General features: G+C 42.9%; 1 protein-coding gene across 1 annotated transcript; it reads left to right on the forward strand.

Moving 5' to 3' along the window:
* Positions 1-11,324: 11,324 nt before the first annotated feature.
* LOC308249347 (putative G-protein coupled receptor 148) lies at positions 11,325-13,009 on the forward strand (the record flags this gene model as incomplete). The annotated part of the gene is made up of 1 exon (XM_080670675.1): positions 11,325-13,009. The coding sequence occupies one exon, from the start codon at positions 11,325-11,327 to the stop codon at positions 12,240-12,242; it is 918 nt and encodes a 305-aa protein (XP_080526801.1). The 3' UTR covers positions 12,243-13,009.
* Positions 13,010-13,212: the final 203 nt, after the last annotated feature.

A 13,212-nucleotide genomic window follows, 5' to 3' on the forward strand; every position in this document is an offset into this window, starting at 1 on the left:
GGTCTTTTGAAAAAATACAAAATAGAGTTACAAATAATGTTTGCAAAAACTAGCATTAGTGACAATAATATATTTTCTATTTGGCAATAAGTCCATTAAATAAAAAGATAAATATAATGATCACATTTACTGATAATCACAAGGATGAATATTGAAGCAGCCATTTTCTCTATAAATATGATTTAAAATTCTATATTCATTCTATAAAACAAATATAAATGATACTGAAATTAACCAAGAACTTTAATAACTTGGCATAGTGGACTTTGCTATGAAAAAATACAATTCCATCCAAATGGGAATAGAGAATTTGCTGTGATAGGTGGGCTTATATCTCTGCCAAAGGACCTTTATACATAGGTTCTGGCAATAGAGAGAAAACATATAAATAATTAAGTAAAAGTTCAAGTTAATAATCAATTATATGCTAAGTAAAAGTTCTCAGAGCAGGCCAAAGGTTAAGGCACTCCATGAGTTTCCACTTTCAATCATAAGATTTATTTAAAATCATACAGTTTTCAGGTCTCAAAAGTTGACTTTGCAGGACATGTATAATCTGAATGATGCAAAGATACCTAATAAAGAAAGGGGTATTTTAAAAAATACGTTGTTTTAAATGCTTTCAGAGAGGAAGGGAGAGGGAGAGAAAGATAGAAACATCAATGATGAGAATCATTGATTGGCTGCCTCCTGCATGCTCCCTACTGGGGATTGAACCTGCAACCCGGGCATGTGTCCTGACAGGGAATCAAATCTGTGACCTCATGGTTTGTAGGTTGATGCTCAACCACTGAGCCACTCCAGCTGGGCAACACAGGGGTATTTAACCAAGCAATGTAAAGTGTATATAGATTTCAAAACTAAAGGAATTCTTTTTCAACAGTGAAACAAATCACAGCATATAAAAAGGGTTAGTAAGAATAGCTATCATTAAATTGCACCTTAATTTGGGAAATAGAATTAAACTGACAGAAGTTTACAATAATCCTCAGTGCTGAGTCAGAGAGAAAAAAACCAAAGTACTTCTTGGAATCTGTGATTTCTGCTTTGCCAAGATTGCACTGATGATGAAGCATTTGGTTTATGGCTGAAGCCAGGTGTAGTCTGTGAGACAGAGAGGGTATGTCTTGTTGTTTAGGATGGGGCAACTGTCTTATCTGTGCAATGAAAGAAAACCATTGGCTCAGGAGTAGAGGATTACCTACTAGCAAAACACAAAACTTGCCCTAACTGGTTTGGCTCAGTGGATAGAGCATTGGCCTGCGGACTCAAGGGTCCCAGGTTCAATTCTGGTCAAGGGCATGTACCTTGGTTGCGGGCACATCCCCAGTAGGGGGTGTGCAGTAGGCAGCTGATCAATGTCTCTCTCTCATCGATGTTTCTAACTCTCTCTCCCTCTCCCTTCCTCTCTGTAAAAATACAATAAAATATATTTTTAAACCCGCCCACCCCCCCCGCAAAACTCACCATTTGGCTGCTATGTATTATTTTGTAAGCTTTAATAATGTTAAAGTCATATGCAGGTAAAATAACTTTGCACTAGCTTAATAATTGTAGTCATGCAACATTAAAATAGCTAGAGAACAAAATAAACTGAATAAAATAGAAATAGAGGCATGGATACATGGATCAGACTGACAGCTGTCAGAAGTGGGAAGGGGAGGCTGGATGAAAGAAGGTGAAGGGATTAGTAAAAGAACATATAGGCATAACCAATAGACACAGACAACAGTATGGTGATGGCTAGAGGGAAGGGGGTAAGGGGCTGGGTAGGGGTAGGCAAAGGGGGAGAAAATGGGGACAAATGTAATAGTGTCAACAATTAAAAGAAAACCTGGAAAAAATAGCTTCAGCACATTTCAAAAGTAAATGCTACAAGACAAGCTCTTGTTAGAGAAAAACCAAACGACCAAAGACAAAAATACCTCTCAGATTCTGGGGAATAGGATTGGCAATGAATCATTTTCTCAGCAGCAGAATGGTGGCTGTTTGTTCTTTGTGGTTTACAGGTATCAGATTGACCTTTGGCATTCTGGAAAGATAGGGAGGAAGAGAGAATCCATCTGTTTACTACCTGCTAGGTAACTGTCAGAGGATTCAGGAATGTGTAAGCTCCATGACATCAAAGACTTGGTGTGTGTGGATTACTGTGTGTCTCCAGCTCTTAGATTCATGCTGGGGGCACAGAGGTAGTTGGAAATTACCAAATATCGGTCTCTGCCACGTCCGTTCCTTGGATAGTCCCATGCCAATGCAGCGAGCTCCATCCCAGTAGGATTGAATGACTGTTTATTCTAATCAATGTACCATAATTTCATATAAATTCGTTGTTCAAGTTTCTATGGTTCAGAAAAAATGTTATGTTACATATGACACCATTATAGTTAGTGAGTATGGACCAGTCTCTTCCTGAAATCCTGGGAGGGCTCCTGTGCCTGATTTACACCTGCAGTTAGGGCAGTGAAGAGCGTCATGAATTTGTGCCCGCTTTCTTTACACAGATCTCCTTGTTACTGCAATCAGTTGGGTCAGACACATGTATCATGATCTAACTCATAAAATGAAAAAAGCTTTGTCACTATTCTAATGAGATACCTTCTTTCCAATACTGTGTTCTTAAATATTTATTCATATTGCAGGTTTGTGAATTTGTATCACCCTGCCCAGGACCATGGGCAGCCTGCTGTTTTAAAATCTCAAGGTGTTCAGTGAAGGTGCATGTGTACATTGCTTTTTAACATGTGTTTTAGATAACTGAGTAGTTTAGAAAAGGGCAAGCTTTTATTAAAGCAAAATAGTGGGTCTTTAGAGTCAGGAATCCTATGAGTACTTAGAAGACTGTCTGTAGATCAAAATTTTGTTCACAAAAAAATTGGAAGACAAAGCTGGAGGATTTCCCTTTTATAAAAAAATAAAAAAGGGCAGGTTAACACTCAAAAAGTCAACTGCCTGGGAAAGCACTCATTAGGAAAACGTGTAATTTTTCTGTCTTAAGAAGTCACGGGATATACCTACAGAGGCTGTGTAACCTCACCCAGCTCTCTGCATCTCCTCTGAGAGCCTCTTCCAGATGCTTAACAATCATGGCTAATACTTAGAAAGTGCTTGTTCTTGTGGTCAAATGCCTGTGCTCAGGAAGCACTGGTTCCTCCCTCCCTTCCTTCCCCCTCTGAGGAGAAAAACAGAGGAGATCCCCTAGGCTTCACCTACTGAAGTGTTTTTTTTAAATAACAAGGTACAGTGCCAATTAGACCAAAGGAAAAACCACATTTAAAGGGAAGGGGGCATGCTTATTGTGGGAGAGAAGGTCTGGTCTTTCAGAGAGGGTTTAAGAGCCATTTTGGACATGTCCACTTGTCCTCATTGGCCTCTGCCAGAAGCCACTGAGCACTTGAAATCATTTCTGAAGTTTGTTCTCAGCTCATGAGTTCTTCCCATTGGGGGCAGGTCAGACACTGGCCCTGATGGTGGCCGTCACTGCCTGATGGACTGTGAGCATCCGGGAAGGGAAGGTCCTTCTTCCTCTCAGAGATCAGAGATCTTTCCTTCTTCAGAAATTCCCAGGTGTAGTATTGGGCGGATTCTAATAGGACCCATGTGAAGCCATTCTCAGATATAAGGAATAAGGGGGTAGCTGGCAACTGCTTTTCCCTGCTGTATCAGGATGCTAGGGCTGCCATAACAAAATGCCACAGACGGGTAGCTTAAACAAGAGAATAGTGGAGGCTGGAAGTCCAAGATCAAGGTGCTGGCAGAGCTGGTTTCTCTGAGGCCACTCCCTTTGGCTTGCTTGTAGGTGATCTTTCTCTTGCTACCTCTTTATATGGTCTTTTCTCTGTGCACATACATCTCTTGGGGGTCTCTCTATATATATCCTTATGTCCTCTTCTCACAAGACACAAGGGCACTGGTCAGATTGGATTCCTACCCCGTCCCCGCCCCTCCCCCCGCCGCCACCTCCCATGGCCTCATTTTACCTTAATCATCTCTTTGAAGACTCTATCTCCAAATCCAGTCACATTTGGAAGTTCTGGGATTAGAGCTTCAAAATATGGATTTGGTGGGGACATAAATCCAGATCATAACATCATAACACATTTTTTTCTCTCTCTTTTAAAAGAATTTGATTTACACTCTTTAATATGGTAGGTACTTTTAGGAAAAAACTCAACAGACAACAATAACAAAATGTCATCTCAGAAATCAGAAGAGCTAGGTTTGAAGCCAGACTTCACCATCACCCAGCAACTCCCTGAGAAGTATGGAGAGCCCTTCACAGCCTTTAAATATTGGCCTTCACTGACATGGGGGCACCTGGCCCAGAGCTGTAGAGAATGGGCCCTGGGGTTGGACTGCTTGGTCCAAATTCTAGTATCACGGTCATGAACTAATTAACTCTGGCCAAGTTACTTCCTTTCTCTATCAGTGTTTTCTGAAAAATGTGAATAATGATAGTGCCTACTTTATAGGCTTGGTGTTCATATTAAAGAAGTCAGCCCCCACTAGAGCCACCTCAGTGAATAATCAATACATGCTATCTATTAATATATTTTGTCTGCCACCATTAGGGCCAGTGTCATAACCTCTTTTCATATGCTCCCTTCCAGGCCCCCCACTCAAGTTAGCACACATCCAATACTCTCTTGACTTTCTTCTGAAGTGAGGTATTTGTTCAGGAATGGTTGCTTTGTGAACCCTCAGGGGCGAGAGAAGCGGGAAATTCTCCCCGCTCAGTGACCAGATCTCATGATGAGGCCAAGGGGGCAGTTACTCCTCCAGGAAAGGGATCTGCCTTACTCGGCCTGAACTGCCTGACCAGAGGGGCACAGGATGGAGAGGAAGCATGGGGCCTCCACAAATTCATCAGCAAAGCCAATGCCACTAGCACCATCTTTGCATACAGACAAGAGGATAAATCAATACCAATCCAAGGAGAAAAGCAAAGGTTACATATTTGGAGTTTGCTATACCAAGGGAGGCAGCCATCATCACTTAGGTTTTGATGGAGACTGCAAGTCAGACAAAGGAGTGGGAAAGCTTTCTAGTGGGAAAAGGGAAGGATCCAGGTTTTCCCTGAATGGCAGCTGTGGTCCTGGGGAAGTTCTAGTTCTAGGCAGCCAACTAGAAGTGGGTGTCTTATGTGATTGGTTAGGGGTACATATTCGGCTTTCTCTGGTTGGAAGCAGGGACAAAAATTAAGGATGAGACCCAGTCCTGCCCTTTGCACACATCAGCTTCTTTTTGTTTTGTTTTGTGTTTTTTTTTTGTTTTGTTTTGTTTTGTTTTTTAGACAGTGGTGGTGGCCGGTTCTGATTTGTAAGGGCAGTTGTGGTTATAGTGTAATTCTTTGCTGAAATCTCTTAGCACCAGGGTTTTATTTAAAAGCTGAAGCCAAAGTAACATTTTGGGCTAGAAGGAAACAGGTATTCCCCATTTTAGAATTTCAGAAGAAGAAAAAGGCTTTTAGAACTGTCCTTAAGTGGAGATAATATGAATAGATGAGGGCTTATTATATGGGTTTGGTTGCCATGAGCTCTTGATATGCAAATATACCTCTGAAAAGGCATTTAAATTTGGAGATTGAGAGATTCTTTCTGGCTGCATGATCCTGAATACATTACTGATCTTTCTGAGGTCTCATAAATAAAGAAAAGGCAATGATACTAGCCCTCATTGATTTTGTAGATTTGCAGCCCTCCTGGAGATTTCATGTGTACAAAAGTATTCTGAGCCACCTACCATGCTAGCAATGCCTTCATTGTGCAAATCTATCATTGGCCCAGCTGCCTGCTCTGCAGACCTCTTATCAAATGCCACTAGGCAAGCAAGGGTGGGCATCTCATGTTGGCTCTTAACCTATGGCATCTGCTACTCCCAATTTTAATCATACAGGGCTTGCAAAATAAATTTTAAGCCTTGAATTGGTATCAAAGCCCCCAGTCTATCCTTGGTCTTCTAAACAAGCCATCACTCCACCCAAACCAATCTATTCATTGTCCCCTGAACATACCGGGTACGGTCCCATCTTGGCTCCCCATGGCTTTCTGTTGCCTGGAATCTGTACCTCTCCTCTTCCCTCCCCAACTCACCCTTGACCCTGCTTTGCTTTAGTTTTCATTCTTGAAAGGTCAATGCAAGTCTCACTTTTTCCAAGGAGCTTTCTCGCACTGCCTCAGTGATCCATCTATTTCTAAACAACCCTCCCATAGCACACCTAGCTTCTTCATGCTTTTGGTAAATGAATAATAATAGACATGATGTTTCTGGTTATTATCTAATTACACTAGAGGCCCGGTGCATGAAATTCGTGCACGGGGTGGGGGGTGTTCCTCAGCCCAGCCTGCACCCTCTCCAATCTGGGACCCCTCTCACAATCCAGGACTGCTGGCTCCCAACTGCTCGCCTACCTGCCTTCCTGATTGCCCCTAACCGCTTCTGCCTGCCAGCCTGATCACCCCCTAAACACTCCCCTGCCAGCCTGATTGATGCCTAACTGCTCCCCTGCCAGCCTGTTTGCCCCTAACTGCCCTCCCCTGCAGTCCTGGTCACCCCTAACTGCTCCCCTGCAGGCCTGGGTCCCTCCCACCTGCCTTTCCCTGCAGGCCTGGTCACCCCCAACTTCCCTCCTCTGCAGGCTTGGTAACCCCTAACTGTCCTCCCCTGAAGGCTTGATTGCCCCCAACTGCCCTCCCTTGCAGGCCTGGTCCCTCCCAACTGCCCTCCCCTGCTGGCCTGATTACCCACAACTGCCCTCCCTTGCAGGCCTGGTCCCTCCCAACTGCCCTTCCTTGCTGGCCATCTTGTGGTGGCCATCTTGTGTCCACATGGGGGCAGGATCTTTGACCACATAGGGCAGCCATCTTGTGTGTTGGAGTGATGGTCAATCTGCATATTACTCTTTTATTAGATAGGATAGAGGCCTGGTGCACGGGAGGGGGCCAGCTGGTTTGCCCTGAAGGGTGTCCCGGATCAGGGTGGGGGTTCCCTTGGGGTGTGGGGCAGCCTGTGGTGGTTTGCAGGCCGGCCATGCTCCCTGGCGACCCAAGCAGAGGCCCTGGTATCTGGGGTTTATTTATCTTCTACAGTTGAAACTTTGTAGCCTAGAGTGGAGCCAAGCCTTCTGCTTGCTCTGTGGCAGCAGCCATTTCTGTTGGGATTTATGTATCTTCTATAATTGAAACTTTGTAGCCTTAAGCGGAGGCCTGGGCCAGCTAGGGCTGCAGAAACTTGGCTTCCTCCATCACCACGGGCAACCCTAGCCTCCTGCTCTTTCCAGCTCCATGGCTGCAGCCATTTCTGTTTGGATTTATGTATCTTCTATTATTGAAACTTTGTAGCATTGAGTGGAGGCCTGGGCCGGCAAGGGCAGGCAGAAAGCTTGGCTTCCTCCATTGCTGGGGAAACCCAAGCCTCCCTCCTGCTCTCTGTGGCGTAGCCATCTTGGTTGGGTTTATTTGCATATTCACTCCTGATTGGCTGTTGGGCGTGGCTTATGGGTATAATGGAGTGATGGTTAATTTGCATATTACTCTTTTATTAGATTGGATTGTATTCTGCATCTTCACTGAACAGGAAGCTTCTGTATGTTAGCAATGGTGTTTTATCACCTTTAAAAATATATTTTTATTTATTTCAGAGAGGAAGGGAGAGGGAGAGAGAGATAGAAACATCAATGATGAGAGAGAATCGTTGATCAGCTGCCTCCTGCATGCCCCCCACTGGGTATAGTGCCCAAAACCTGGGCACATGCCCTGACCAGCAATCAAATCATGGCTACCTTGTTCATAGGTCGATGCTCAACCACTGAGCAACACTGGCCGGGCAGTGTTTTCCCACTTTTAACCTTACTATTGAGGATTATATGTTGTGTGTTTCATGGCTCGATGAAGATTGGTTGAGTGAAATGATGAACAAGGTGCCACATTGATTAGTGTGTTAAACATATTGGAAAGCCAGAGGAAGTAGTTCTTGCTTGATCTCAATAAATAGTTGCTTGAAAGCACTTCAGATCAGGATGGAGAGCGGTTGGTAGTTTCATCTTTATTATAGCTGCAGCTGCAGTAATTCATGGGGGAAGGAACAGCTTTTAGAATTTTATTCTAAAGGAAGCACAATGACAGTCACTCATGCTCAGTGTAGGGTTTCAAGTCTTAGAATACAGATAGGCCAAGCCTAGCTCATTACTATTGGAGAGGTGTTGTCAAATAAACTAGACAGGTGTGTGTGTGGGGGGGGGAGGGGGACAGATGAGCCCCACCAGGTGCAGGGAAGTCATTTCAAGCAAGAATCCAGCTGGGATGCTATAGCTGATGACAGATTCTGGGCAGAATGGTGTGTGGGGAGCAAGACTGAATAATGAGGAATATAGCCCATCAGCTGGGCCAATCCCGCAACACTGAGCCCAGGAGTGGGTGTTGTTGGGAGGCCCAAGGAGACAAGGAGGCCTCCACCATTGTAGAGCCTGCCAGCAGTGACCACCCTAAGTTGGGGCTCAGATGCTGGGTTTCAGGTCCTGACAGGGGGCCTGGCAGGATGAGGTAGACCCTGTCCTAGAGAGCTTAGGGTTCTATTTATGGCTCCAGCATGGGAATAAGATACTATATCTGGGATAGAGGTGGAGACAATCTTGTTCTCAAGAGTAAGGTAAAAACCCAGATACTCCAGGTCCAAGTTTAGAGTTGGCCTCTGAGGATGTGAGTGAGGATGACTGTAGATATAAAGAGAAAGGATGTGGAGCTTGATGATGCTGTATGGCTGTGATATAAGGAACCGAGGACCAGAGAAGTGTGGTGATTTCAATGTCCAGTCACATTCCTTGTTAGCAGTTGATCTAGGCTTAGAGCCCAGTTCATGTGATGCCCCCAGGCCAATGGTAGAGAACTTATTTCAGCTTACCAGGGTTTTCAGTGGGGTCCTCAGTTTCCATGGTGGTGCCCTGAGGCCAGTTACAGGGGTGTGCTCTGGGAGTGAGCGATTAGGAGGAAGCATTCAATGTGCACAGATTGCACTTTTCTGTTTATTATTGAAGGATTCTTATGTAAGATTTTTTATAAAATATTTTTATTGATTTCAGAGAGAAAGGGAGAGGGAGAAAGAGATAGAAACATCAATGATGAGAGAGAATCCTTGACTGGCTGCCTCCTGCACCCACACTGGGGATTGAGCCCACAACCTGGAATATTCACTGACTGGGAATTGAACCCTGACCTCCGGGTTCATAGGTCAAAGCTCAACCACTGAGCCATGCTGGCTGGACTGGTATAAGATTTTGATTGAAAAATACACAGCTAAAAAAAGCTTGATGGTGAGTTTGACAATGACAGTTATAATTTCTATCCCTCTCTGAAGAGCTGGAGGGTAGAGAAAAATAGATGCCTGGAGCTCAACAGCATGACAATATAAAAAAATAAAAATCCATCAGCATAGGAAAAATTCTCCACAAAGGGTGACAATACAATAGGCAGAAAAAAATGTGTGCTTTCACCAAGGGATTTTGTAAGGAGCTATGACATTTTAGATTCTCAGGAAGTTGCAATAGTTGTGTCTCCATTGTGACATGACCTTTAGGAAATCAATAAAATTTATTGTACCTTTTCAGGGTCCATTTTATATACTTTGAACTCTAGAGGCAAGAATAAAACCATTTGAGCTAGGTCAAATAATATATGGGTGCGTTATGTTTTTAGAACCCAAGGACAGAAAATGCAGAGCATCTCGGTGGAATCAAAAGTCAAGGTTCTTCTCTTTGTTGTGCAAGGGCTTTTATGGCCTCTAAGGGGTTTTCTGGCCTCTATTATTACTCATATACCAAAAGCATAAGGAAGCTAGGTGTGCTATGGGAGGGTTGTTTAGAAATAGAGGGATCACTGAAGCAGTGAGAGAAAGCTCCTTGGAGAAAGTGAGACTTGCATTGACCTTTCAAGAATGAAAACTAGAGCAAATATCTCTCCCTTTCTCTTTCTTCTACTCATCTACACTCCATAATAACTGGCAGGTCACTTATATGACATCCCACTTGGATTACATTCTCTATGTGAAAATCCTTGGGTCAAATTTTTTAGAGACAGACATTAACTCAGCACAGTCTACAGAATGATTTTCTATAACCGATATCTCTACATCAGGTCCAATTAAGTTTGATGGAGGAAGAGGTGATGTTATAGGTCATGAGGAAGCAAGGCTATGGTAGGCTCCTGACCTTGGATGCAGGTGGGGAGGCAACAGTTGTTGTCTCTACAACAGACTTCCACAGAGACAACAAAGATCCTGTACTTTGGAGGGTTCCCCAGGCTATCACAAAGTGTACTATTCATTGCTGTGCATGTTTGAGAATATTTTAGAAGCTACCAGACGGCTCTTACCATTTTAGTAGTCATAGTCCATCAGAAATCCTGAGATACCAGCATTTCCCTAGACGGTCAGTCTTCCAGCTTCTTCACAATAGAAACAATATTCCTACAAATGGGGTCTAGTTGTCAAGTCAAATGACATTAACCAAAGAAGACCTCAGGGAATGTATTCATTTGGCTTTACATTAGACATAAACTTCCTTGTAGTGGTTGAGAGAATGGGCTCTGGAGTTCTACCAAATGCAGATCCTGGCCTACTAGGCAATAATCACACAGCCTGGAGCAGATTAGTTAGCCTCTCCAAATCCCCATATCCCCGTTTGTGAAAACTACATGGTGGAAAAGAAAATAACCTCCAGGGTTTGTGAGGAATATGCCCTGAGAACAATTTTGATCCCTAGAAATTACTCAGTAAATATTCCCCAGGATTGTCATCATTACTGTTAATCTCCCTTTCATGTCTTATGGACTCAAATGAATTCAAGTCTCCACATCAATGACTTCTCTGCCTTCTTCACAGCTCTTGCCCTCACTTCTTCCCCAGATCTTTGCAAGTGCTAAGTGTTAACAAGGGCTTGTTAGTTAACCAATCGACTTCAGCAGTGTTGTGATTTATGCTTTGAACTTAAATCATTCTTACAATCAAAGATGGGAAAGAGAATGCATAAGGAGTAGAAGCTTGACCTGATTTTGGGCAATTTGATGAGTATAGAGAGCATGTCTTTCAAATCCTCCTTTTAGATGATTTGAATGTATGCCTCTCTCCTGAAATAAAGAGAAGGCCCCTGATGATTTCTCCAGTTTATTGATCCATGTCAATAAGATCTAAAATTGTCATCCTCTGTACTGAAAAACATGCAATCTGTCCCTTGAGACTGTGCACAAGATCAGAGAGCTGGAAAACCACAGGAGATGCTTTAAGCTAGATTCACTCTTGTTCTTCTCTCCTTCAGGAGCCAAGTTGCCCTGATGATCATGAACTTGACTTCTGAGCACTGCAACATCTCAGATTGGCTGAGGCTCGAAGCAACAGTGAAGGCCTCTGTGTACATGGTCACTTTCTCCTTTGCCACATTCATCACGATCATCATCATCGCAATAGTGGCACAGAATTCAAAACTTAGGAAAGAGGTCCGATACATCTTCCTTTGCCACCATCTGCTGTGCATCTCCTCCTATTGTGGCCTGGGAATGGTTTTCCAAGGGATGCGGGCCCTGACAGCCAACAGCCCTGTTCTGATGTGCTGGTTGGTGTTTGGGGCCCAGATAAGTTTTGGAGAAGGGATCCTCTTTACTCTGGCCTTGATGGCTGTCAACACTTACCTGGTCATTTGTTGGCCATTGAAATCTCTGTCCTTTGTAGATTCAGTTAAGTATAGAATCCTGGCTGGGACTTGGATAATGATTATACTCAAGAATGTTTGCTTATTCGTCATAGAGGGCACCAACTCCACTTCGGTTGCTGTTTTAAAATTAGAGCCCCTTTGCCCAGTGATTTTCAATGGTACTCCTGCCAGAGCCATTGGCATGATTTTCTTTCTCCTTCCTCTAGCTATAATTCTTATAAGTTACTCTCTAATATATCAAGAAGGCAAATGTGCTGGCCATTTTAATAGGTCAAATATCAAAGCAAGGAAAACAGTCCTAATTCATTTTTTGCAGATTGCCTTACATGTAATACCAACCCTGATATTTATAGGTTTGGGAAAGATGTGTGGAGTGTTTTTCTTTGCTTTAAATCTGGTGCTTTTTGGAGTCTTTTCATTTGGCCAGTGTTTTAATCCTCTGATCTATGGGCTCTGGAATACCGAGCTGCAAAGCAGATTATGTTATTGGATATGCTGTCAACTGTGGTATAGTAGTCACACAATGAACAGCAGAGGGCAAGTTTAAACAAAAACTCAGCCATTTTGGGTCAATGGTAGTCCTAGTGGACCACCAATTTTAGGACTTGCCTTTTACTCAACCTAAAATTGGTGCATTGACTTGATCTTGAAAATAATATTAGTAAGTCAAAGTTTCATCTGGCTTACAAACTTTGCTGCTGCATACACTGATCTGTCCTCAGTGAAATCGTTTTATGTCTTTCATTTTAAACCCAGATCAACATTTTGGCAGCATGCCTTCTTTTGTTGCAGTAGTTGAGCAACTTTTGAAGATGCTCCTGTTTTTAGAGACTGAGAAATAGTCCATAGTTGATATGAAGGGAAGAAGTTTGGCTGTTCCCCTTATGGTAATTAGGGATAAGTTATAATAGAGCAGCGACAAAATAACAGTGACTTTCAAAAGTTAGAGATTATTATTTTTTCTTATGTAAAAGAAATCTGGAGGTACACAATCCAAACCTATGTGGCAAATTGTTCTCAGGGCATATTCTCTTTTCCTTTGGCACGATCTGCATACTACCTAATGACCCCAGATGGCTGTTAGTGCTATCATCACACTCTCACTCCAGCCAACAGGGAAGAGCAAGGGGCAAAGAAGGGTTAGTACTCTTCTTCTGAAGACACTTTCCAGGAGTTACAGAAAACATTTTTTCTTACATGTAACTGGCCAAAATTTAGTCATATGGCTATGGGAAAGTCATATAGCTTTAAGGGAGAGTGGGGAGAAATTTTAGCTCAGTAGTAGTGCCTCCAACTACCCAGTTAAAAATTAGAGTTCTTAAAACTAAGAAAGAAAGAAAGAATGGATATCAGGAAGCAAAACTATCTCAGGGGTCATTTACTCAATAAAATAAAGTATAAAGGCATACACTGGATGCATTATGATTGTCACAAAAATATATTCTGCCTTACAACATGATATACAAATACAGCGTTAACTGTTCAGGATTCCACGAAACTTTAATTGTGTCGTGTCA

This window comes from Plecotus auritus (assembly GCF_963455305.1).
Source record: "Plecotus auritus genome assembly, chromosome: 5".
Lineage (NCBI taxonomy): Eukaryota > Metazoa > Chordata > Mammalia > Chiroptera > Vespertilionidae > Plecotus > Plecotus auritus.